This window comes from Epinephelus lanceolatus, chromosome 13, assembly GCF_041903045.1.
Source record: "Epinephelus lanceolatus isolate andai-2023 chromosome 13, ASM4190304v1, whole genome shotgun sequence".
Lineage (NCBI taxonomy): Eukaryota > Metazoa > Chordata > Actinopteri > Perciformes > Serranidae > Epinephelus > Epinephelus lanceolatus.
The window spans coordinates 40,886,695-40,911,181 of record NC_135746.1 but is presented as its reverse complement, the minus strand read 5'-3'; the positions used below and the strand labels follow the sequence as shown (position 1 = coordinate 40,911,181).

Sequence of the window (24,487 nt, the reverse complement as noted above, 5' to 3'; positions counted from 1 at the left end):
AAAGGCTCCGGAGAAGAAGCCGAGTTAGTGACATCCAGAATGGCCGAGTTAGCAAGATGCAGTAATAGGATGAGAGTGAGAGAGAGAGAGAGAGAGAGAGAGAGAGAGAGGGAGAGAGAGGGAGCCCGGTGTATTATAGGGGGTCCTCCGGCAGACTAGGCCTAAGTCAGCCTAACTAGGGGCTGGTACAGGGCAAGCCTGAGCCAGCCCTAACTATAAGCTTTATCAAAGAGGAAAGTCTTAAGTCTAGTCTTAAATGTGGAGACGGTGTCTGCCTCCCGGACCGTAACAGGAAGATGATTCCACAGGAGAGGAGCCTGATAGCTGAAGGCTCTGGCTCCTGATCTGCTTTTGGAGACTTTAGGGACCACGAGTAACCCTGCGTTCTCAGAGCGCAGTGTTCTGGTGGGATAATATGGCACTATGAGCTCTCTAAGATATGACGGAGCTTGACCATTTAGAGCTTTATAAGTTAACAGTAGGATTTTAAATTCAATTCTGGATTTTACAGGGAGCCAGTGCAGAGAAGCTAAAACAGGAGAAATATGATCTCGTTTCTTAGTTCCTGTTAGTACACGTGCTGCTGCATTCTGAATTAGCTGGAGAGTTTTTAAGGACTTACTAGAGCTACCTGATAATAGAGAGTTACAGTAATCCAGCCTTGAGGTAACAAAAGCGTGGACCAATTTTTCTGCATCTTTTCGGGTCAGGATAGGCCTAATTTTCGCAATATTACGCAGATGAAAAAATGCAGTCCGTGAGGTTTGCTTTAAATGAGAATTAAAAGACAAATCTTGATCAAATATTACTCCGAGGTTTCTTACGGTAGTGCTAGAGGCCAGAGCAATGCCATCTAGAGAAACTATGTCATCAGATAAAGAGTCTCTGAGTTGTTTGGGGCCAAGAACAATAACTTCAGTTTTGTCTGAATTTAACATCAGGAAATTGGTGCTCATCCAATTTTTTATGTCTTTAAGGCAGTTATGGAGTTTAGTTAATTGATTACTTTCTTCTGGCTTCATCGATAAATACAACTGTGTATCATCCGCATAACAATGGAAGTTTATAGAGTGATTTCTAATGATGTTACCTAAAGGAAGCATATATAGAGTAAATAGGATTGGTCCGAGCACAGAACCTTGCGGAACTCCAAAACAAACTTTGGTACGTAAGGATGATTCATTACGAACGTCAACAAATTGAAAACGATCAGATAAATAAGATTTAAACCAGCTTAGTGCTGAACCTTTTAGGCCAATTAAGTGATCCAGTCTCTGCAGTAGAATTTGATGGTCAATTGTGTCAAACGCCGCACTAAGATCTAATAAAACAAGAACAGAGACGAGTCCTTTGTCTGAAGCAATCAGAAGGTCATTTGTAATTTTAACTAGAGCTGTCTCAGTGCTATGATGCACTCTAAATCCTGACTGAAATTCCTCAAATAAATTATTATCCTGGAGAAAATCACACAGCTGGTCTGCGACTACTTTCTCAAGGATCTTTGACATAAAGGGAAGATTAGATATTGGTCTATAGTTGGCTAACACCTCTGGATCCAGGGTGGGCTTTTTTAGGAGAGGTTTAATTACAGCTACCTTAAAAGACTGTGGTACATAGCCTGTTAATAGGGATATATTGATCATATCTAATATATGAGTGTTAACTAAAGGAAAGACCTCCTTAAGTAGCCTAGTTGGGATGGGGTCTAAGAGACATGTTGATGATTTAGATGAAGAAATCACTGCGGTCAATTCTTGAAGAGAAATTGGGGAGAAGCAATCTAAATATATATTAGATTCTACAGCTGTGTTTGAGGTTAGATAGGTAGGCCTACCATCCGAGGGCAGGAGGTCATGAATTTTGCCTCTAATAGTTAGAATTTTGTCATTAAAAAAGCTCATAAAATCATTACTGCTAAGGGCTAAAGGAATACAAGGCTCAATAGAGCTTTGACTCTCAGTCAGCCTGGCTACAGTGCTGAAAAGAAACCTGGGGTTGTTCTTGTTTTCTTCTATTAATGCTGAGTAATAGTTTGCTCTGGCATTTTGAACTTAGTCTTTGCCTGGTACTTGACTCTGTACATGTTGGTCTCTTGACTTGGGATTTTACTTGGGACTTGGTCTTTACTCTGGACTTGATTCAGGACTTGCTGGTCTTTTCAGGACTTGTTAATATTAACTTGAGATTTTATTTGAGACTAGGTCTTTACTTGGGACTTGGCTCAGGACTTGTTGGTCTTTACTTGGGACATGACTCAGGACTTGTTGGTCTTGACTTGGGATTTTACTTGACACTTGGTCTTCACTTGGGACTTGACTCAGGACTTGTTGGTCTTTACTTGGGACTTGACTCAGGTTTTGCTGGTGTTCACTCTGCACTTGCCTTGGGACTGACAGGTGAACATAGAATTGGAGGTTTCTGCTGGACACTGTCTTTAATTCATTTATTTGAAGTTTGACAAAAGAGTGCCAATCAGGGTCTTTGTTTTGTCTTGAAAGTTAAACAAACTGGTTTCATTTTTTCCACCAAAAGTAGTACTTACATGGGGTTTTTGAAATGCAAGAAAACCCACAAAACATAAGCAATAGACTCCTTTTCCATTTTGCCAGTAGACCAGAGCAGTGTACGAGGCCATTTTCTTTTTTTTCTTTTTTTACTGGTGTGTCATATTGGACACAAACACGCTGGAAAACAGTGTTAGTAAACAGTAGAAAGCAACATGGAGGCCCTTCAAAATGTTATAGTGGTTACTTCTTTTTTATATGTGTTACTTATTCAGTGTCTCTTTCAAACTCTGTATGGACTAATTTGGAATGGTGTGTGAGCACTGCTTGGACAGAGACAGACAGAGTTCTTGAAAAGTTATATAAATTTTAAGTCGATATAACTGTGGTTGGAGCAGCTACATGACCTGTCCACCAACTACATGACTCGCCCACCATACCTACATGGCAGTTCATGATCAGCTTCCTTTGCCCCTTGGTCTGGAAGCAGAAGCCCTGAAGAAAAATGCTAAGTTAGCATGTAGCAAGCTATAAAGTGTTAGGTTAAAAGAGAGGCGGTTGAGGTTAGGGTTAGGGTAAGGGTTACATTTTGTTTTTGGTAAGGTGAATCCCACCTTCATACACTGATTATAGTGTAGGATTGCAGGCAGAAGAGACTCTAACCAGCCTGTCTAGTTAGCACCCACTTGCTTGGAAGAAGCTCTGCTCCAACCCTCACCCCGCCCATCCTCCTTCTATTGCTCCTTTCCATTCTTCCTCCTCCCTCTGTGTCTTTCCTGCATCGTTGCTCTCTTTACAAAGGGCGTATCTGTTCCAGCTCAGTCCTGCTCAGGTAGACAAGCCATGATTTAAAGGAATAACAACAAAAGAGCAGTCACTGTCAGGATTTAAGACTCAGAATTTAAGTTACAATTTATACATCCAGTCAGTGTAAACATTTGTATTTAGCTTGATATATAATATCAGAACTCACATCAGTATAATGCATTAGAATAGTAACAAAATGATGGATGTTGTGGCTGCAAAATGTGCATTGATTGTGTTTAGTTGAAAATGTGCCACTGGCATAGACTGGATGTAGTCACTGTGTTGTCACCCATTTGTGGACTCCTATTTTGAAGCAAGGAGTTAAGCATTTTAGCTGTCACTAGCTGACATTTGTAAAAACATTTTTATTTGTTTCTCAGAGAGCAAAAAAGCCATGTGAATAAAAAATTCTATTTATGAGTGGTAAACAAATGCAGTGGCTAGAAATATGACATTTAAACTTTAATTAGGTGTCATTATTGATCACAAACAGCAGCCAATCAGAGAGTGGTAATTTTGCACTGATGCCAAAAAAAGAAGCATTTCTATGAACTGTTGCAAAGAAATATGGAGAGCAGTCTACCAAGGTTAAAGTCTGAGGCTACTGGAAGCAAAGCAGAATGATATGTAGGCTATACATATACATATGAAGTGGGGAGGTCTGGGGGCCCTCCCCCAGGAAACTTGAGTGTCAAACACTTCTTTTCCTGCGTTCTGGTGGATTTTAATGCACTTCTAATGGAATTGTCTTTTTTTATGTAAAGGAAAACACCAAGTAGTAATTCAAAATATAATGGAATAGAGTGCATTAAGGCTCTCAGACATTCTGTACTGCTTTCAAATATGCATTCTCACTTATTGTTTTCTCTGCTGAGTCAGCACACATGTAGGCATGATTATCTCATCAGTCCTTATTTGTGTCTTTTGTTTGGGAAAGTAACTTATTTAAATGTTCATGTGGGGCCTTTCCTCATCAATGATAAATTAATTCATTTTAATTCAGTTTTAAACCCTTGGACTTTAGCTTGTGTTTAAACAAGATTTCTGCTCATTTTCAAGGCTTCCTGCACATTCAAAATGTATCCCACTTATCTGTGTTCTCTGATAAGTCCAGAATAAAGTCGTTATATTGTGAGGAAAAAAAAGTCCTGACCCTTAGTCTGTTGTATATTATGTTATCACTCTGTGCTTTAATATCCCATCCAGACTGTCTGACAAACACAGGGCCCCCTTCGGGACTCTATGGGTAAAACAAAGTTTAGGGCAGTGGTCGTGCACTGCTCTTCATCAGAGGAGCACTTCACGGAGCAAGGAGAGCTGCAACACCACCCTTTCACAAATATTCCGGAGGGGCAGTACCACCCCTGTTGAGAAACGCGTCCATTTACAGCCATAGTAAATAGAGATAATGCTAATGCTATTTTTTGCCATCAAAAGCTGACATTGGACGAGAGGCGGGGTACACCCTGGACAGGGCGCCAGACTATCGCAGGGCTGACACATAGAGACAGACAACCATTCACACTCACATTCACACCTACGGACAATTTAGAGTCACAAGTTAACCTATCTCCAACCTGCATGTCTTTGGACTGTGGGAGGAAGCCGGAGTACCCGGAGAAAACCCACGCTAACACAGGGAGAACATGCAAACTTAAATGGAATGGCTTAAAAAAAACATTCAAACAAAATGTACTTACCGTTCAAATCTGAATGTCCGACTCCTCAGGGAGTCTTTTAGTTGAACCAAATACTGAACATTTTTAGGCAACCAAAATGTAATAATTACCTTTCATGAACTGAAAACACTGAAACAGTGACAGCTACGGCTACACTGATACTTTGCAAATCCAGGGTTACGTCATGGTTAAGTTACCAAACCGACATTGTCATTGTTGCTTCGCTCAAAGCAGCTACAACCTAAGGGACCGTACACATACCATGTTATTTGCGCCCTCAAATTTATTGCTTTCAGTGTAAAAGCATGGCAGGTGCGCTCAAACGCCAGAGCAGCGCCATTGCGGCGCACACGCGTTCTCGAGCACCTGCCACGCTTTTACACTGCAGCATGTGTACGGCCCCTAAAGTCGTAGCTGCTTTGAGTGACAAGTAGGTACTATTTGGTAACTTAACCATGACGTAACCCTGGATTCGCAAAGTATAAGTGTAGCTGTCACTAAAGGTAATTGTTTATTAGGATATGATGGCTGCGCTCTGAGATAAACAAACTTCAAGTTTCTGTGCCAGTTTTCAAGAGTGCAGAGACAGGCTGCGTCTGAGGTTGCTAAGCAACCTTAATAAGTACGATATCATAGCCTAGTGACCTGAAATCCTGAGTGCAGAGCTGATCCTCTCCCTGGCGCTGTTTGTGTGTAGACCGATTGTCAGGGACAGATGTAAATCTCTGGACAGCCCTGCACTAAAATGATCAACATCTCCATATTTATCACAGACAGATATTTACAGAAGAAGAGAAAGATGTCTGTCAGCTGTGATTGGTTGTCCCTCATCACATGATGTGATGTGCGCTGCTGCGTTACAAAAGTCAGTCTATCTCAGGGCACAGCCGTTGAGCCCTGAAAAATAGGCACTCAGGAATGTGTGTGTGTCACAACAGCGCCACTCTGGCGTTTGAGCGCACCTGCCTTGCATCTACATTAAAAACTATGGATTAGAGGGTGCAAAAAATGAGGCATGCATATGGCCCCCAATACACACTTACAAAACAATGCCTGGAGGAAGATCAGCTCTGCACTCAGGATTTCTGGTAAGTAGGCTATGACTCAGTGCTGGTTATGGCTACTTAGTAACTTTAGACTCCACCTAACTCCATGCCATTCAAAGTTGGCACAGAGCAGGCACAAGAGAAGTGCCAGCGCTCAACCTCATGTTTTCCACAAGGTTAAAGATGCGACATGTGTACGGCCCCTTAATTTTGTGTAACTTTAAGCCTTTTAACATTTAAACAGGGGAGTTATGTAAAAATTCACCCCCCCATACAGTTGTCATGAATGTTGAAATTAGCTCTACAGACCAAACATGTTTTTTGTACCAGGCCTAAACAAGTTTATTTCTGCTGTATGGTTGGACATTTTAACATTGGGGTCTATGGGGATTGACTCACTTTTGGAACCAGCCTCAAGTGGCCATTAGAGGAACTGCAGTTTTTGGCATGACTTCATTGCCTTCAATTTTCAGCCTCAGAGGCTGCCGCTTGGCCACTGGTCATGTGTGTACCTCTCCAGTGTTTGCGATTGACAAAGCAGCCCAGTCCTGTTCTCTCCTCTACTCAGTCAGCCAGGCAGTGAGTCAGAGCAGTGCAAGTAGATGCTCCCTGGAGGTTATGTCCCACTCTCAGGTTACATTGTTCAGTAAATATGCCTGAGGGCAACCCTGTCCAGCAAGACAGAATAGGAATCTTTGTCTTTGTAAGTAGGGGAGAGAGTTTCTTATTTCCTAGTTATGCTATGAATTTTTGTGTGTGTATGTATCTGTTTGTGTCTGTTCTGCCCTGACATGCTTCAGCTGCGGTATGCTTCCCCTTTGGGGCTCAACGTGAACAGGTTTTACAGGCTCAGTGCAACACAGACTTCTATGATCCCAGAGCAGCCTGAGGGTCACAGAGAAGCACAAGAGGAAGAGGTAAACAGATTCTGAGCAGCCAGTGAGGAAGTATTTTCAACTGGAAAGCACCAATTTCTGCATTAAGGCACTCTTGATTAGTTTCCCAGCAGACTGTATTCTATTATGAGCATAATATGTGTTACAGAAAAGCTTTGTTTGCTGGGGGAGTCAGTCACCAGCCAATTCCACAAAGTTTGTGCTTAGTCAGCTCACTGCCTGACAGGTTTAACTGAATTGCTGCATGAGCCTCAGGGGCTGTTAATATGTTACGGTACCCTTGGTAGCTGCAACCAGGAATACAGCAGGAGCTGTCAGACCCTCAAGATGGTAGAGATTAATAAAGCCTCGGGCTTGCTTTCATAAATTTGGAGCCCACCAATAGTCAGCAGGCGTGTAAAACAATAGTTTCATGGATCCCATTTTACTGCACATGCTGTAAACAGACCTTGAATTGTTGTTGGGATATTTATCAGCCCCTGCAGAATAATGTTTAGAAAATGAAAGAGAAATTGTGAGCCTTTCTTATCTGAACTTGGCTTTGATAAGAGCCCCACTTTGAAGAGGTTTTTTTATCTGTTTATGACATCACAAATGTTTGCTTATTATTTATCCTTGGGAACGTCTGAGTACAGAATCTGTAATGCAGAATCTACCCAGAAGGGCTGTGTGTTATTAAAGCGCTTAAATGTGTAATAGTCTAGTTGTGTAGGCCTGTATGTTGTTGGTCATAGACTTGCTGACCCACCGTCCTCCTCCCTCTCCTTTAGTGACTCCTTGGAGCTGTGAGGCTCTGCCAGTTATCTCAGGAATGTCCTTGCCAGCCCAGGAGAGGACAGGACTTAATGTTGCTCTTTCATGGACCAGCCAAGTCTCACATAGGGAGGCCTTGTTTCATTACAACCCCCCCACCACCCCCCTGTTTGGCCATGACTAAATTTGCAACCTTTTTTTTAAACCCCAAAATTGATATTTCTGCCTGAGTGAAGGCTGTGTGTTTTGAATTATGTATGGTAATCCCCCGAGATTGACAATTAGTGTTTCTCACATTTTCACATTTGGGGTAGCCAACTTTAATAGATTTGCCAAAAAGATTTTTTTTGTAGTTAGCATTTCATCCTGTTAAATGGTTGTGGGGAAATAAGTTTGAAAATGCAGTTTGCATCCCCAACATTGCTCACTGGGCATCCACCGCAAATACATTTTCATCTTGTAGAAACATGGATTAAAGAACTTTGTAATCCTTAATCCTTTTGCAGTGCAATATTTGTCTTTACTTTAGTTTAGCCAGCTTTCAGCTCATCTCTCTGAGGCAGTTTTAAAATACTATGTAGTGGTTAGATGTCCTTGCTCAGCAGTCTGCGAGGAGTGAGGACTGTTGCAGACTGAACTAGCATCACCCTGAATGCTTGACAGCCTCTGCAAGCAACTTGCCAGAGCACAGCTTGCAGAAAAACAACTAATTTAATGAGCAGAAAAGAAGTAAAGAGCTAAATGCAGACTTAAGGATGATATAAGTTTTTTTGGCCACTTGGGGGCAGTGGAAACAAGCTGTAAACACAACATTAACTTTTTACTACCTTTTAGGTTTATATTGCAAACTTGCAAATATAGTTGCCTATTTACACATCCAGCTGACACAGAGATCAACATTATCATTCAATTTGTTTCTGACATAGACTGTATGAAATAACAGATGTACCCAGCATGAGATCACCTTTTGGTTTGTGGACTTCGGTTTTGAAGCCCCGAGTTTGGCATTTTGGCTGCCGCCATCTTGTTTTCTTTTAGCCAGAACTGACCATATTTGGATCAAAGGATAGACCTTACTGTAATGCCAGCTGCTAGCTTGGTTATCACATTGCATTTACAGCTATGGTTATTTTTTACGACTCTTTTCTGAATCTTTTAAGTTCAACCAAATGCCGAACAAAACTTTTTTAGACCGCCAAAACTTTATGATGAACTCTCACAAACTAAAAACACACTGTTATAGTGACAGCTATGGCTATGCTTAAACTCTTTTAATCTGGGGTTAATTCATGATTACGTTACCTAACCAACAATGTTGCCATGTAGCAACTTGTAAACGGACGGTACCCTGTCACTCTGAAGGCTAAAGCACCCCAGTGGCGAATGCCGTGTGTCAAATATATGCCCTATTATTCTCAATGTACAGCCCCACACTGGTGGCTAGACGCGCATCAGCACTGCTGAAAGCGTCGCCCCGCAGCGATCTATGCCACTATCCTATTTCCAGCCTCGTCACCCCCTGAATTTCATGCATTTTTTTCCCCACCTGCTCTCTGCTTGTACATACCAGCTCCCGTAGCAGCTCTTCTTCTCTGCTCCTCTGGCAGCTTGACTCCTCTCCTCACCATGGATGCATAAACACACCTCTGTTGCTGTTGCTGTGTCTCGTGTGACAAAGACTGGATGATGAAAGATTTGTTGTTGAGGTTAAAAAATATCCCGAGCTAAATGACGCACAGTCCTGTCATTATGAAATCAATGGCCAAAAAGACATTGCTGGCGAATTATAGCTCTGGATAATGGCTCTTCGGGTGAGAAATCAAGGGGCTTTCCACATATGATTTTAAGATAACGTAGAGGTGAAAGAGGTACAGAAGTAGGAAGAACTTTGTGTGGTCATCTGTGTTAACGTGCTGCAGTGTGACACGTCCGGTGTGTGCTAGGGGCGACACTATTTGACGTTACATGATGCGTCACGCTGCACATAGATGGGGAAATTAGCTATAGAGACCAAAATAAATTTTTGTACCAGGCTGTAAACATGTTTATATCTGCTGTAAGCAGAGCTGGTCATTTTCACATGGAGGTCTGTAAGGATTGACTCGGTCTTGGAGTCAGCCTCAAGTGGCCATTAGAGACACTGTAGTTTTTGGCACTTCTGTGTTGGCTTTTCCTCCTGGAGGTTGCTGCTTGGTTTCTGGTCTCCTGTTGAAAGAAATTTCAATTTTCACTCTATTTTTTTTCTCTTTTGTTGGTTTCAACCAACTTCATGTAGAAACTATTGAGCTCATAAGCGGCTAAATGCTTCACTATGTTCACAAAGAAACTTAACTAGTTGCTAAGTTTTGTCTGTCTGCTATAGTGTCATATGGTGCTGGACAGTTGTATTTTTTTTTTAATACCATATATATAAAAAATAATGCATGAAAAATAGGGGAGTTCGATCATCTCATTCCACCTATCTACACATATGGAAAATAAATATGCAGATATTTATACAGGTATAGGCAAGGGGAAAAAAACGAAACTTCGTCAGCACAAGATAACACTACGTGAGATTACAATGCATTAGCAAATAGATCATTATAAAGACTGTGTTTGGAGGATTGTGATCATAGGGGTTTTTTTTGTTTGTTATTTTTCCTTTTCTAATTTTTATTCAGATAATTAATTCATTTTCCCCACTTTCTTTCAAATCCTGTCCAATCCAGTCTCAAATTTAAAGTTAGTTTTTCCATTTCAAAGATTTCAGAAACTATTTTAAACCAGTTATCTATAGAGGGGGGGTCAGAGTTGTATCTTTTTTTGTTGTTACAAACAGCTGCCTGGTTTAGCCAATAAGAACAATAATATCAGTGTTGTAAGTGAACCAAAACAGAAAAGATGTGGGCCAGAAAACCAAAACAATGAGCTTAAAGAGACTAAACCACTCTGTAGGGTTCAGGGGAACTGCAGAGCTGGGTGATAATTCTCTATGGGTTCATCACCAGAAGTGACCTTTTCTACATACAGGTAGTCACGTGATCTGTTGTTAATATGGAAATATTAATTATAGCTGCTTTTAACACCACTTACAAGTACAACAGATCCTATTTTTAACTGACACATGACTAGTGCTGGTTTCATTAATGCCGCTTTGCTGATGGAGGACACCATGAAGCTGCACTGAAACATAGAACATCTTTGATAATTAAATTTGACATTTGCTTGTTGGAATGTGGTGATGTTTTGCTGACTGATGCATGGGATATTATTGTTGGCTGTGCTGGGATGAACTAAAAATGCAGTCTAGTGTGTTTTAAGTGTGCAATCTGGTAAGATTGCAGAGATCTAGGCTTGGCCTGTGTCTCAGGGACACTGGAAGGCTCTAATGTTCTTAGTGGTGTGTCACGTTCTCTCCTTCATTCACAATAAGCCAAAGAGGATTAGTCACCTTAACAGATTTTCAAGCTTCTCTACGATTACAACACCTTTGACCTTTTATTCTTTAAACTCTCCCTTTTTACTCCACTGACTTTGACCTGGAGTTGTGCCAGATCTCCAGTATTTGCTAGCACTGCTCCTCCTGCACTGTAGTGTTGCTTGCTCTGCTTTTATGAAGTGCCACAGTTAGTGAACGTCAAGTATCTGTTAAATCACAGCAGGTGACTGTATTGATATACTATTCATTTTAATTATAGAATGAGTTAGAACTTGTCCAGGGAGACATACGGTAGTTATGATCATAGTTGGACTATTAGGTAATGCATCCATGCAGCTAAGAGCTAATTTTTCTGTGCATTTGTTGGCCTGATGTAAACTTTATTTTTCTGTTTTTTTTATGCCTACGCGCTGGCAATAGCCGTGGCCAGAGGCATTATGTTTTCAGGTTGTCCGTCTCTCCATACGTCCGTCCGTCCGTCCCATTCATGTGAACACGATATCTTAAGAACGCCTGGAAATTTCTTCAAATTTGGCACAAATGTTTACTTGGACTCTATGATGGATTGATTAGATTTTGGTGTTCAAAAGTCAAGTCTGTGTGACCTCATCTGTCTTATTCTTGTGAACGTGATTTCTCAAGAATACTTTGAGGGACTTTATATTTGGCACAAACTTTTCACTTGGACCGAACAATGAACTGATTGGATTTCAGTGGTCAAAGGTCAAAGTCAGTGTGACCTTACATCGGTCTCATTCTCGTGAACATGGCATGTCAAAAACACCTTAACGTAATTTCTTTAAATTTGACAATAACATCCTCTTGGACTGATGATGTGTTTAACACCGGGAGCAAGTGAATTACATGTAAAGGCAACATAAAGACATGATTAGATGAAAATTCCTGCTGGGCAGCATGATGAATGCAAAGTCATGATGCGAATGATGCGGAAAACGCAAATCAAGTGGCGAGCATTAAGTGAGCAGTGTGATTTTGCTGTATATGCTTATTCACTAGATCTGGAAAATCGGAACGTCAGCGACAAATGCGTGCAGCAATAACCAATCAGCACTGAGATCCTTTGTAGACGTACCGGTGGAAAATGTATTCATGGATTCTGCGATTTCACACGCGTATGATGTGAGTTATTTGCGTGTATGAAGCAAGTCACCACAATATATTCTAGTGTTCAAATTTGCATTGCGTTTGTTGTGAACACAACATGAAGAATAGACTTCAACCTTGTGGTCGAAGGTAAAAGTCATTGTGACCTCACAAAATATGTTTTTGTTTATAACACAAGAATTCATACTTTAATTATGAGATATGTAGGAGGGTGACTGGTGGCTCTAGTGGGTAGAGCAGGTGTCCAATATACAAAGACAGTGTCCTTGCTGCAGCGGCCACTGGCTCGATTCCAGCCTGTGGCCCTTTGCTGCGTGTCATCCCCTCTCTCCCTCCCCTCTTCACGTTTAGACTGTCCTATCCAATTGAGACAAAAAGCCAAACAAAAAAACCCTTAAAAACCCCCCAAATGTCTAATAGGATAAAATAATGAAATGATGACATTTTGTATCCAAAAGGTCAAAGGTCAGCTTCACTGTGACATCATAATGTTCTGCAAAAACACTTTTCTGGCCATTAGTCAATGTCATATCTCAGAAACAGAAGGGGAGACATTTGGTCAGATACTGAATTGTTGACTAATGTTGAAACTGCACTGATTGTATAGATGTTCTGTGCTGTCAGGGGGACAATGGGTGTGAAGCATCCAGACATGGATGTAAACTGCAAGAGAAACTCGACTAGTGCTCGGAGGCTCACAACCGCAGGGCGATAATTCTAGTTTTTTTTATTTTTATTTTTTTTCTTAATTCATGATCTATGAATAGTGATGCCTACTCATAACACTCGTGACAGAGTGCTAAACAGCTTAACCAGTTTTTCTCCTTTTACTTTGAGTCATTTAATGAATTACAAGATGATGCTTTGAGGCGGGCAACAGTAAGTATTTCACAAGAAAAACAAAAACAAAGTAGTTATGACTCTGAAAAGTAGACATAATAATACATTTGTAAATGTTTTTTTTCTGCTAATCCCCGAGACATCTAACAACCAGCTAAAATTAGCTTGTGACCTAAAGGTTGGAAACCACTCACTTACAGGTTAGAGAAGCAGTCTTGTGAGCAAAGGGTAAATGGGCCAAGACTCCCCAGACTGTCTGGGAAAATGTTGGTGGGAAAAAAGAAGAAGTAATGCGGACTCTAGCTTTAACAGCTACAGTGCTACGGGGGCAGCAGGACTCTGCTTTGCTTTGAATCTTACAAAGTTCTTCCTAAGGACCATCATTTCAGATGAAGAAATGTTGTTAGTGTTGATGGTGTTGCCAATATGAATAATAATATTTGCACATGTTCTTGTCTCTGGTGTGTAAATCCACAGGTCTGTGTTAGACTGACAGTAAGATTTAAAGCAGTTTTGAGGTTGGGTGACATATTCATGTTACTTAAACACCAATAATTAACTGATATCTTTATTTCTTCTCTCTGTTGCTCTCAGGAACCAGGCAAAGGTGAGTACTCAGTTTAACTCTGAATTAGATTTTACAGTGGAAACTACTTATAGTGATCACAGTTTAAGTGATCAACCACTTACATGCATCAAATATATTGGGACAGCGTTATTCCTGTATAATTGCTGTTTCTATAATTTGTTTAAAATATTCAAATAGTTTGCTTACAGTATTCATTTCTATACCTGACAACATATGGATATAGTTCGTCCATCTGTCCAGCCCATTCTTGTGAACTGAATATCTTAAGAGGGCCATGAGGGAATTTCTTCAAATTTGGCACAAATATCCACTTGGACTCAGTGATGAACTGATTAAATTTTGATGGTCATATGTTTAGGTCAAGGTCACTTTGACTTGGGCTGTCGCATTCTCATGAACGAGATATCTTGAGAACACCTTAAAGGAATTATTTCAAATTTGGCACAAACATCCACTTGGACTTAAGAAAGAAATGATTAGATTTACTGCAAAGGTTCAAAAGTCAGAGTCAGTGTGACCTCATGAAACATGTTCTAGCCATAACTCAAAAAGTCATACGCTACTTAGGACACAGTTTTACACAAATGTCTAACAGGATAATTTGATGAATTTTATATCCAAATGTCAAAGATCAGCTTCACTGTGACGACATAATGTTATGCAAAAACACTTTTCTGGCCATTAGTCAACATCATATCTCAGGAACAGAAGGGGAGACATTTGGTCAGATACTGAGTTGGTGACACTCATCTTGGGTGCCCACCTTGAAACTGTGCTTATTGTATAGATCTTATGTGCATCTTATGGGGTAAGATGTGTGTGAATCATCCATGATTTCAGAGACATGGGCATAAACTGTAGCTGCAACTTGAGTGGTTCGAGGAGGCATACAACTGTGAGGTGGTAACGCTAGTTTTACTATACTCTTATGATACTTTTCCTTGCAGTAACCTCTATGCTTCCAGCTGGCTACCTGAGGCTGGTGCTGCACACACATTGAAGTTAAAGACAGTAAAAAGAGTCATTTTCTCTCATGAGTAACATAGTCTCCTCAAAACTTGCCAGAAATGAGATGAAGCGGCGAAACATGGTCTTCCTCAGGCTACCTTGTGTAGTCTTAAGCCACCCTCATCATGTGGGTTGATAATGCTTGGTCACCCTTGAATGAGCTTTTTGTAGCAAAGCTGTTGGTTTCATTACTTTATATTCATGTAATAAATATGCACATACCACTTAGATGGTAATCTGCATGAGAAATTTTGAAATAATGCTCTTAGTGATCATTTTAACTGGGACAGACTCGATCATTATAAGAAGTGTCCACTGTATTTAATATTAAAGTAATACAATGTAATTTGCATTGCAGAGATTCAGTCTATGACTATATTTCCATTGTAAACATTTGTTGATTGAATGCTTAAAAGTAGTTGTTTTTAATTAAAATCCACCCTCTTGTATTTTGTGTGTTCTCATCAGGTTTTTGCTTATGACCACTGCTTCTGGTCAATGGATGAATCTCAAAAAGACAAGTTTGCAGGTTGGTGTATTCCCACATTGTGTCTTTGTTTTGAACTCTATTTTGGTCCCGTTTTTAGCTTGTGTGTAACTTCACTGCTCGATGACTCATTTCTCAAACTTATCTCCTGACAGAATGTTTTCTGACATTCTGAACTATTTATGGAGTTGAAGAAAGGGACTGTTGAGGGGGTTCAGATGAAGAGTTACACATTGTTTACCTCTAGATGTATTCTGTGGTCCTATATGTTGTAAAGGGATAGAACAAAACCATTGCCAGGGGGTTTCTTAACTATGTGAAGGGTATTAATAATTCAGCAGCGTCAGATGTATTGAATCTGAACAAAATGCCAACCATGTCTATTCTGGGCTGTAAGTCTTGTCTTGTGTAGAACGAGAGAGAACTCTAAGTCATGTCTGTATGAAGAAAGTGTCTGTATTTTTGTTTCCCTTTAGGATCTCCTCTGCTTTGCTTTGTTCCTAAAGTTATCTTGTAAAAAGAAAGTTTAGTTTATGTTGCAGTCTGCACTGTGAAAAGTTGAAGTGTGTTGTGTGATGTTTGTGCAGGTCAGGATGTAGTGTTCCAATGCCTTGGGGAGAGTCTGCTGGACAACGCCTTCATGGGCTACAATGCCTGCATCTTTGCTTACGGACAGACAGGTAACATTTAAACATGCAAACATCACAATTATGGGTCCTTGGTAATATTGATAATGGTCCTGTAATAGAAGATATGGTTACAGAAGGCGTCAGATCTTTTTTATATTGTAAGCTGTTGTGCTTGAAGTACTCAAAGGTTTTAACTTACAGTTTAACATTATTAATACTGAAACTACACTCAGTGTCCAGTTCATTAGGTACACCTACAGTGGCATGCAAAAGTTTGGGCACCCCTTGTCAAAATTTCATCAGATGTGAGAAGTTAAGTAAGAAGAAGATTAACTGATTTCCAAAAGCTGCCATGGTCTCCTCTAAACAGCCGCCTAGCACTCTGAAAACTGAAAACACTTTGAATGATTCCAATTAGATTCCAGCAACCTGCTTATAAAGGGGGGGCTTCACGACTTTTAATGCGAGCATTTTGGAGGAAGTGTTGAGTTTTATTCATGGTAACTTGTTTGGGGGAAAAAGGCAAATTGGTTCGCCTGGCATTACTGCTGCTAAACTAAAGGAATTACTTCTGTGGAAAAAGACATTTGGCTTACTTTATCAAGACAAAGGTTAAGGTAATGAGCTTTTGCATTAGCAGTTAAATGCAACTTTGGTATTTTTAAACCTGGACACTATTTTCCCATGTTTTGTCTAAGTGACTAATTACAACAACATTTTTCAAATTTGGTCAGTATTAAGGTAGACCGCTGCAGCTGGTAGTAGCGAAGCAGGCTGAAATGTAACCACTCAGGGCATGTTCTCACCATCAATAAAAAATGTAGATTTTAAAATATATGTTTATAGACTCTCACACAACTTGTGCAGCATAATCCAAGACTCATTTATCCAGTCACATGCTCAGTACTTCCCAAACAGACAGACCATTCTGACAGGGAACTGAAATGAAAGCAAAACTTACCTATGCTCTCTTCTAAGTCAGACTCCATTGACAAAAACAGTAATTTTACCTCCCTGAACACAGTATCTCCTGGTTTATGGCTGCTTTAATCAGTTAGTTACCTTGTGTTATTGTGTGACTTGAATCCGAACTAACAGCAGCCACTGACCAGCAGCTTTTGTACTCAGCGAGGTAAAATTACTGTTTATGTTAATAGAGTCTATCTTTGAAGAGAGCATAGGTAAGTTTCACTTTCAGTTCAGATTTCTGGTGGAAAGGGCCATACTGAGCATATGACTGGATAAATGAGACTGTATTGGTATACTTTGCAAGTTGTGTGAGAGTATATTGAACAGATGTCTTGATATAGTTTTGCTGCCGTTAACACACGGTCCCCTTTTACTTAAATTCATCTGGAATTTTCTCCTGTATGGATTCTTCGTTTACTGTGGAGGCATACAAGAGAAAAAAGTTTTCTTCATTAATTCACATATTCCTTTAACACTTGTGCTTTTCCTGCTATGACATGTCAAAATGCTTTGAGAAAGGTCTATTAATCCACAAGCTTTAGAGCCAGGCAGGACCTCTATTGCGTTATTTAAGGCAGTTACACTGATAAGGTTGACAAGGTATGTTGACCTTTCCAGGTGCCTTATTCAAGATGTAAGTCATTTCCAGTTAGGGTAAGGTCTTCTCTAGCAAAATACAGAATACAGCATGAATATTTCCTGTCTATCTCTGACAACATCTGTATCTTTAAGTCCATTAACTTTGGGAACTTCTGAAAACATTTTCTGACTTCGGTTTGGATCACCTTTGCTCCTTAACAGACCACACTGCCATCCACTTGGAGACTGTAAATGTGAATGTCATCATATTTTCAGACTGTCTCAACAAGCTGTTTAATTAGCTCTTTATTTGAGGGTGTCTCATTTTGCAGTGCTAACTCATCAGAACCTCTGCCTGTCAGACACGTATTTTTCCATCTCATCCTGGAGTGTTAACTCATCTGTATTGAATTTGCATAAAGGCTTAAGAAGTGTTGTGGTACATCTGTTTATTCAGAGTCAGGCATACAGCTTTTTTTTCAGAATCATTAGGAGCACTCTCCAGATCTGCATTAATTTACTATATGATTGAGTCTTTTTCATCTTTCACTTGCTTCCATGGCTCCAAATCTCTGAAATCTGTCATGTCTTGACAGAGAAGCATGGACATAAAGACCATATCTCTAAATTGCCTTTTTCCTTTTTTATTATGTGTTACACTTTTTTATGATAATGGGACCAATGTGAGCAGCTTATGAAGCTGTATTCATTATGCTGTGTTGATGGACTTCTTTAACCAATAACACAGAACCTGACTCTCTATCCTCCTTTCTTCTTATTCCCTCTTTAACATTACTTGGCTCTTTTTCAGCTTGACATTTGGATTAGTAAACTCTAGCTGTGTGTCTCCAGGCTCTGGGAAGTCATACACCATGATGGGCTCAGCAGAGCAGCCAGGTCTGATCCCTCGGCTCTGCAGCTCCCTGTTCAGCAGGACTTTGCAGGAGGCCCAGGAGGGAGAGAGCTTCACAGTGGAGGTGTCCTACATGGAGATTTACAACGAGAAGGTCCGAGACCTGCTTGACCCCAAAGGGTGAGGAACTGTTTGGGCCAGTTAACTTTGAAACAGGGAGTCATGCGATAAATGTTTTATTTTCATGATCCTGCATTCTTACTAGTGTATTTGGGATTCTATGCTAGGAACTGTAAAATGTTGTACTTTTGCAATCATTTGAGTCTTAATATTTCTGTCTTACCTTCTGATACAGTTCTATGAACATAGCATATAGCTGTACATCTTGATCTTAAAGGGAAACTTTGGTATTCTTTTCAATGTGGACCCTATTTTCCAATGTTTCTGTGTCTAATTGACTCATGGTAACAGCAATATTTGTCTGGACACAGAGGCGAGGCCAGTCCTATAAACGCAGAAGTTTTTCTGTGAGTGACTGAGTGAGTGATGAGATTACACCATTGGTCCAAGTGAGTGATGACGTGAGAGTTAGCGTTTCACCATTGGTCATTGTGCTTTTGAAATAAAGTCCAATCCAAACTGACAGATTGTTTAATAGATGCTATGTATAACACAAACCTTAAATTTATTTAAATGCTGTTGAATATTACATGTTACAATATTGGAACATACAGTATGCTGCCACCATTATGAGGAGAAGGTGGTATCTCCAGAGAAAGCAGCTCCCTTCAGCTGTGTGACTGTGTCTAAGTGTGCTGTTCTTTATTTTAACATGGATTTACATGAGTTTTTGGTCTGGACTGTAACAGCAGGACCAGCTCTGTAAAGCATAAGTCAAAGTAAATGGAAGTCTGGAGAGGTATATGCGGACCACCTCCTCTTTCAAATTTAAAGTCCTCCTTTATAGTCCAGCCATATACTAGGTTTTGACCCAGTATCGTTGAAATTGGTCCAGTATTGATTGAGGCTGCTGCTGTTTGGTGGTAAAAAAGGCTGCAATGTAATCTCTGCGGGTAAATGAGCACCATCAATTTATGTCCACTAAAAGTGTTTGGTTTTGCCATTGACAGGCTCAGATTATTATTCTTAGTGTCTGACAACATTATTGCATAGATCCCTACAGAAATAGACGTCTTTGATAAGGAGCAAGATCCTTTTTGTTTAACCGGAAGCAGCCCCAGTATTGCTATCATCAAACCCACTAGACTCCATTTAAATACACAGTAATTTTCTCATTGTAAAACACTCTTCTGTCAAAGTCAAGAAAAATAAAACTCAAAAAAGCTGTCTTGGTTCCTCTTTCCACTGTTCCATCGCCAACTCTGATTTGGTTGAAAAAAATAACATATTTATCCAGTTATATGTGAAAATATGCTAGCTTTACACACACTAAAGTTAATGATTATTTATATGATAGGTTTGGCAATGGTAATATCGGGGTTGTTTCTGGTTAAACAAAAAGGATCTTACTCCCTAACAAATAGGTCTGTCTCTGTAGGGATCCTTTCTATAATGTTGTCAAACACTTAAAATAACAATCTGAGCCTGTCGGTGGCAAAAACAAATACTCAAGTGGATGTTAATTGATGGGACCTAATTGCCTGCAGGGATTACTTTGCAGCTGATTTCACTGCTGCTGCAGCGCTTTCTCTCAGCACTGGACCAATTTAAAAAATTGTTGATCCCATTAGTCACTTACGCACAAAAACTTAAAAATAATCCAAGTTGAAAAATAGCAAATTTACCCTTTAAGACTGGTTTTCATTCTTTCTTTCTTTCTTTGGTGGGGGATGAACACAGCCGTGTTCCTCATCCTCATGTTTGCAGTTTGGTGAGATAGAATAGGACTGAAGGATACAGGATTAATAACTGTCTCTTTTCTATAGAAATCGACAGGCGCTCAGAGTGAGAGAACACAAAGTTTTGGGGCCTTATGTTGATGGCCTGTCTCGCCTGGCTGTAGCCTGCTACAAGGTACTTTATGAACTGCATCTAATTTCTGCTCTCATTTTCTTTAGCTTTTATGACAATGCGTTGCCAAGGGAAACAAGTCATTTCATAAAGTACGGGTACAGACAGGATGTGTGTTTGTTTGTGTCTCTGACAGGACATAGAGTCTCTGATGTCAGAGGGAAATAAATCTCGCACAGTGGCAGCCACAAATATGAACGAAGAGAGCAGTAGATCTCATGCTGTGTTCAACATCATCCTCACACACACACTCATGGACCTGCAGTCTAAGGTAAGAAACATCCACACACACACACACACACACAGGCACACACACACTGACACCGAACAGGTTATAACTTTTATTTTTCCAAAATAAGCCTTTTACATATGATGTTCTCTGACACCCTCTATTATCAACACACCTGTATAAATGATATGGTATGTTGCTTGGCATTATTTTTCTGATCACTTGATTTCGCTGGCAAACAAATTCCTGTTTCCAGAGAACCAGGTTATAAGGCAAGATGCTTGTTTTATCCAAAAAATAATACAGCACCCAAAGACATTCAATATACTACCATAGAAATCTGAGAAAATCAGAAAATTTTCACAAATGTGAACCTACAAAAAAATAATGTTTGTCATTTCTGCTTGTAGTTTAAACAACATATATAATAATTGTTGTTGATTAATTTTTGTTGAGTCAATTAATCTACTAGCCTGGAAATCCAGACCCAAATCTAGAAAGATTTAGGGTCTGGATATGAGTAATGAAAATGGCCCAACTCGAGCGGTGGCACCAAGCATGCATTTGAAAATATCACTGCACGCAATTGGATAACACTACGACCAATCAGAACAACACACGGGGTGACATATCCAGAGTTTAGCTACCAGCGGATCTAACTGGTAGATTAGACTCTTGCCGTATCAGCACACCTATATCAGATACACCGATGTGATTGGTGCAGCTCGGCTCCAACGGCATGGGTAATGACCATCATTACTGATTGCCAGAGTGACTCGCTGAGCAAATTCAAATAGTGTTCTCGCGAGAACTCTGGATTTCCAGGGTATTAATCTATAGCTTTGATTCCCAAAAGTGTTAGGCTGTGTAAAACATAAATAAAAACAGAATTAAATAATTTTGAAATCCTTTTTGACTTATTTTCAACTATAGTACAAAGACAAGGTATTTAATGTTCAAACTAATAAACTGTATTGTTTATGAAAATATACACTCATTCTGAATTTAATGCCTGCAACATGTTTCAAAAAAAGTTGTGACAGGATCATGTTTACCAGAGTGTGGCATCACCTTTTCTTTGAACAACACTAAGTCAGTGTTTGGGAACTGAGAACACTGATTGTTGAAGTGCAGTTCTTTCGCATTCATGCATACTGCATAATGTGCCACACATGTTCAACGGGAGTCGTGTCTGGACTGCAGGCAGGTCAGTCTAGTACCTGCACTTTTTAGTCTTTAAGCCACACTGTTGGAACATGTGCAAAATGTGTCTCATTGTTTTGCTGTAATAAGCAGGGATGTTTCTGAAAAAAAGTCTTCTGGATGGCAGCATATGTTGCTCTAAAACCTGTATGTATCTTTGAGCATTAATGGTGATTTCACAGATGTAAAGTTACCCATGATGCCATGGGCATTAACACACACCCTGATACCATCACTGATGCTAGCTTTGAACTTTGAGCTGGTAACAAACTGGACGGTCCTTTTCCTCTTTAGACTGGAGGACACGACAGCCATGATTTCCAAAAAACAATCTGAAATGTGGACTTGTCAGACCACAGCACACTTTTTCACTTTGTGTCAGTCCATCTCAGATGAGCTTGGGTCCAGAGAAGTTGGCGGTGTTTCTGGATGTTGTTGATATATGGCTTTCACATGACAGGACATTCACATGAGTCTGAACGTTGTTTACTGACAGTGGTTTTCCAGAGTGTTCCTGAGCCCACGTAGTGAAAGCCTTTATGCATTTGGATTACTGTAAATGTATTATGCTGATCTGTTCTGTACGACATCTATTGCACGTTTGTCCGTCCTGGAGGAGGGATCCCTCCTCAGTTGTTCTTCCTGAGGTTTCTACCATTTTATTTCCCCGTTAAAGTTTTTTTGGGGGGCAGTTTTTCCTTATCCACTGTGAGGGTCCAAAGGACAGAGGGATGTCGTATGCTGTAAAGCCCTCTGAGGCAAATAAAATTGAACTGAATTGAATTGAATTGAATCGAATCATGTTGGTTTTTAATGCAGTGCAGCCTGAGGGGTCAGAGGTCACCAGCATTCATTGCTGGTTTTCAGCCTCGCCCCTTACATGCAGAGATTTCCTCAGATTTTCCAAATACTTTGATGATATTATTGATATTGTAGATGTGAAATCCCTAAATTGTTTTTGATTGTATGTTGAGAAACATTGTTCTTAAACTGTTGGACGGTTTGCCAATGCAGTTTTTCACAAAGTGGTGAACCTCGTGCTGTTCTTGTCTGTGAACAGCTGAGCCTTTCAAGGACGGCCGTCTTATGCCCAGTCATGATAAATTTTGAGATTTGCAACTTGCCCTCAGCAAAGTTTCTCTCTGCAATGGACGAAAAGATGGAGGGATTTTAGAATAAAGTCTAACATCATATCCATTTCTGTGTGTCGGCTCCAGACAAGTGGAGAGAAAGTGAGCAAACTGAGTCTGGTGGATCTGGCTGGCAGCGAGCGGGCAGCCAAGACTGGAGCAGCGGGGGAGCGTCTGAAAGAAGGAAGCAACATCAATAAGTGAGTCAACAGAAAATAGATATTTGGCTGGACACTAAAGACTTGTAAGATTGTTCTTCCAAGAACTAAATTAAGTGACCGAGCTGCATTCCTCAGAAGAGATTGCTGGCTGGGATTGTGTTTGTTTTCTGTCTACGTACACTCACTTTTGATTTTGGTCATTTTGGATCCTTACTGCTGGACAGGAGGTTATTTCCCTCAAATAACACTGTCACAACATAAAAAGTATTTCACTTATTTATACTGTACCCCTGTGAGCTTGACTGAAATCCAAAATTGCCTTGATGATTTTTGGTCTGTTTTCTTCAGTTATATTCTGTCCTGTAAATACTTCCCTTCTTCCCTCTTAATTCTCCCCATCCTTCCCCTCTCTGTGTCCCTCCCTCCAGGTCCCTCAGTACTCTGGGTTTAGTTATCTCTGCCTTGGCTGATCAGGGAGCAGGGAAGAACAAAAGCAAGTTTGTTCCTTACAGAGACTCTGTGCTCACCTGGCTGCTTAAGGTACACCAAGAAATCAACAGACTTACAGAATTACAGATTCCACTACAGACAAACATTTTCAGCTTCAGTTCCTTTTGCACTTTATACCCACTTTAATACATCATAGCGTGCTAGCACAATATGCATTTTTAAAATCTAAAGAACTGGACTTTAAAGTACAGTAATTAATTTTTTGGTATGCTTTTTGTTATTTTGCGCATTAAGTTTCAAGTCTCTGTTGGTTGTTTTCATTAGCTCTGCTCGGTTGGAGAAAGGCTCCTTTTGCCAGCTCTGAGTCTTTAATTTGGGGTTTTAAATTAGTCTTAAATTAGTCTCCTTGTAGAATTGTAATCGTGTTAAATGTAGCTTTCTAAAACTTGCATAAAGCCTAATGACCCTCAAACAGAGCATGCCCGTAAATCATATGCTTTTCACACATTTAGTAATCCTGTCTCTGGACCAAAGCAGTGGATTTTCTTTATTTTGCACAGTGCAGTCTGAGACTTAAAGGTTTTTTTTTGTTTGTTTGTTTTTTTAAACCCACAGGACAGCCTTGGAGGGAACAGCCGCACAGCCATGGTGGCCACCATCAGCCCAGCTGCAGACAACTACGACGAGACGCTGTCCACCCTGCGTTACGCCGACAGGGCCAAGAGCATCATCAACCATGCTGTGGTCAACGAAGACCCCAATGCCAGAATCATCCGAGAGCTCCGAGAGGAAGTGGAGAAACTGAAGGAGCAGCTCTCTGAGGCAGAGGTTCATATAACTTCAGCCCATACCAGTATTGTGATTCTTGAATATTAAATGAATAACACAGAAATGTGTGGAGAGTGTAATGCAGCTTCTGTCACTGTCAGTCTATGAAGGCCCCCGAGCTGAAGGACAGGCTAGAGGAGTCTGAGAAACTGATCCAAGAAATGACAGTCACCTGGGAGGACAAACTCAGGAAGACTGAGGCTGTTGCACAGGTAACACACACACACACACACACACACACACAGACAAATTCACTCTCCACATCAGTTT

The 24,487-nt window shown here is 40.3% G+C and overlaps 1 protein-coding gene across 5 annotated transcripts in view; it reads left to right on the top strand.

Moving 5' to 3' along the window:
- The window catches only part of LOC117270873 (kinesin-like protein KIF13B), a 72,813-nt gene that overhangs the window by 2,975 nt on the left and 45,351 nt on the right, over window positions 1-24,487 (top strand). For all 5 annotated transcript variants that reach the window (XM_078174108.1, XM_033648830.2, XM_033648829.2 and 2 more), the window contains 10 exons: window positions 13,666-13,678; window positions 15,137-15,197; window positions 15,743-15,835; window positions 18,185-18,365; window positions 20,132-20,219; window positions 20,353-20,487; window positions 22,866-22,978; window positions 23,368-23,479; window positions 24,005-24,217; window positions 24,319-24,429. In XM_078174108.1, the coding sequence (XP_078030234.1) occupies window positions 13,666-13,678; window positions 15,137-15,197; window positions 15,743-15,835; window positions 18,185-18,365; window positions 20,132-20,219; window positions 20,353-20,487; window positions 22,866-22,978; window positions 23,368-23,479; window positions 24,005-24,217; window positions 24,319-24,429 (1,120 nt within the window). The remainder of the gene's footprint in view (window positions 1-13,665; window positions 13,679-15,136; window positions 15,198-15,742; window positions 15,836-18,184; window positions 18,366-20,131; window positions 20,220-20,352; window positions 20,488-22,865; window positions 22,979-23,367; window positions 23,480-24,004; window positions 24,218-24,318; window positions 24,430-24,487) is intronic.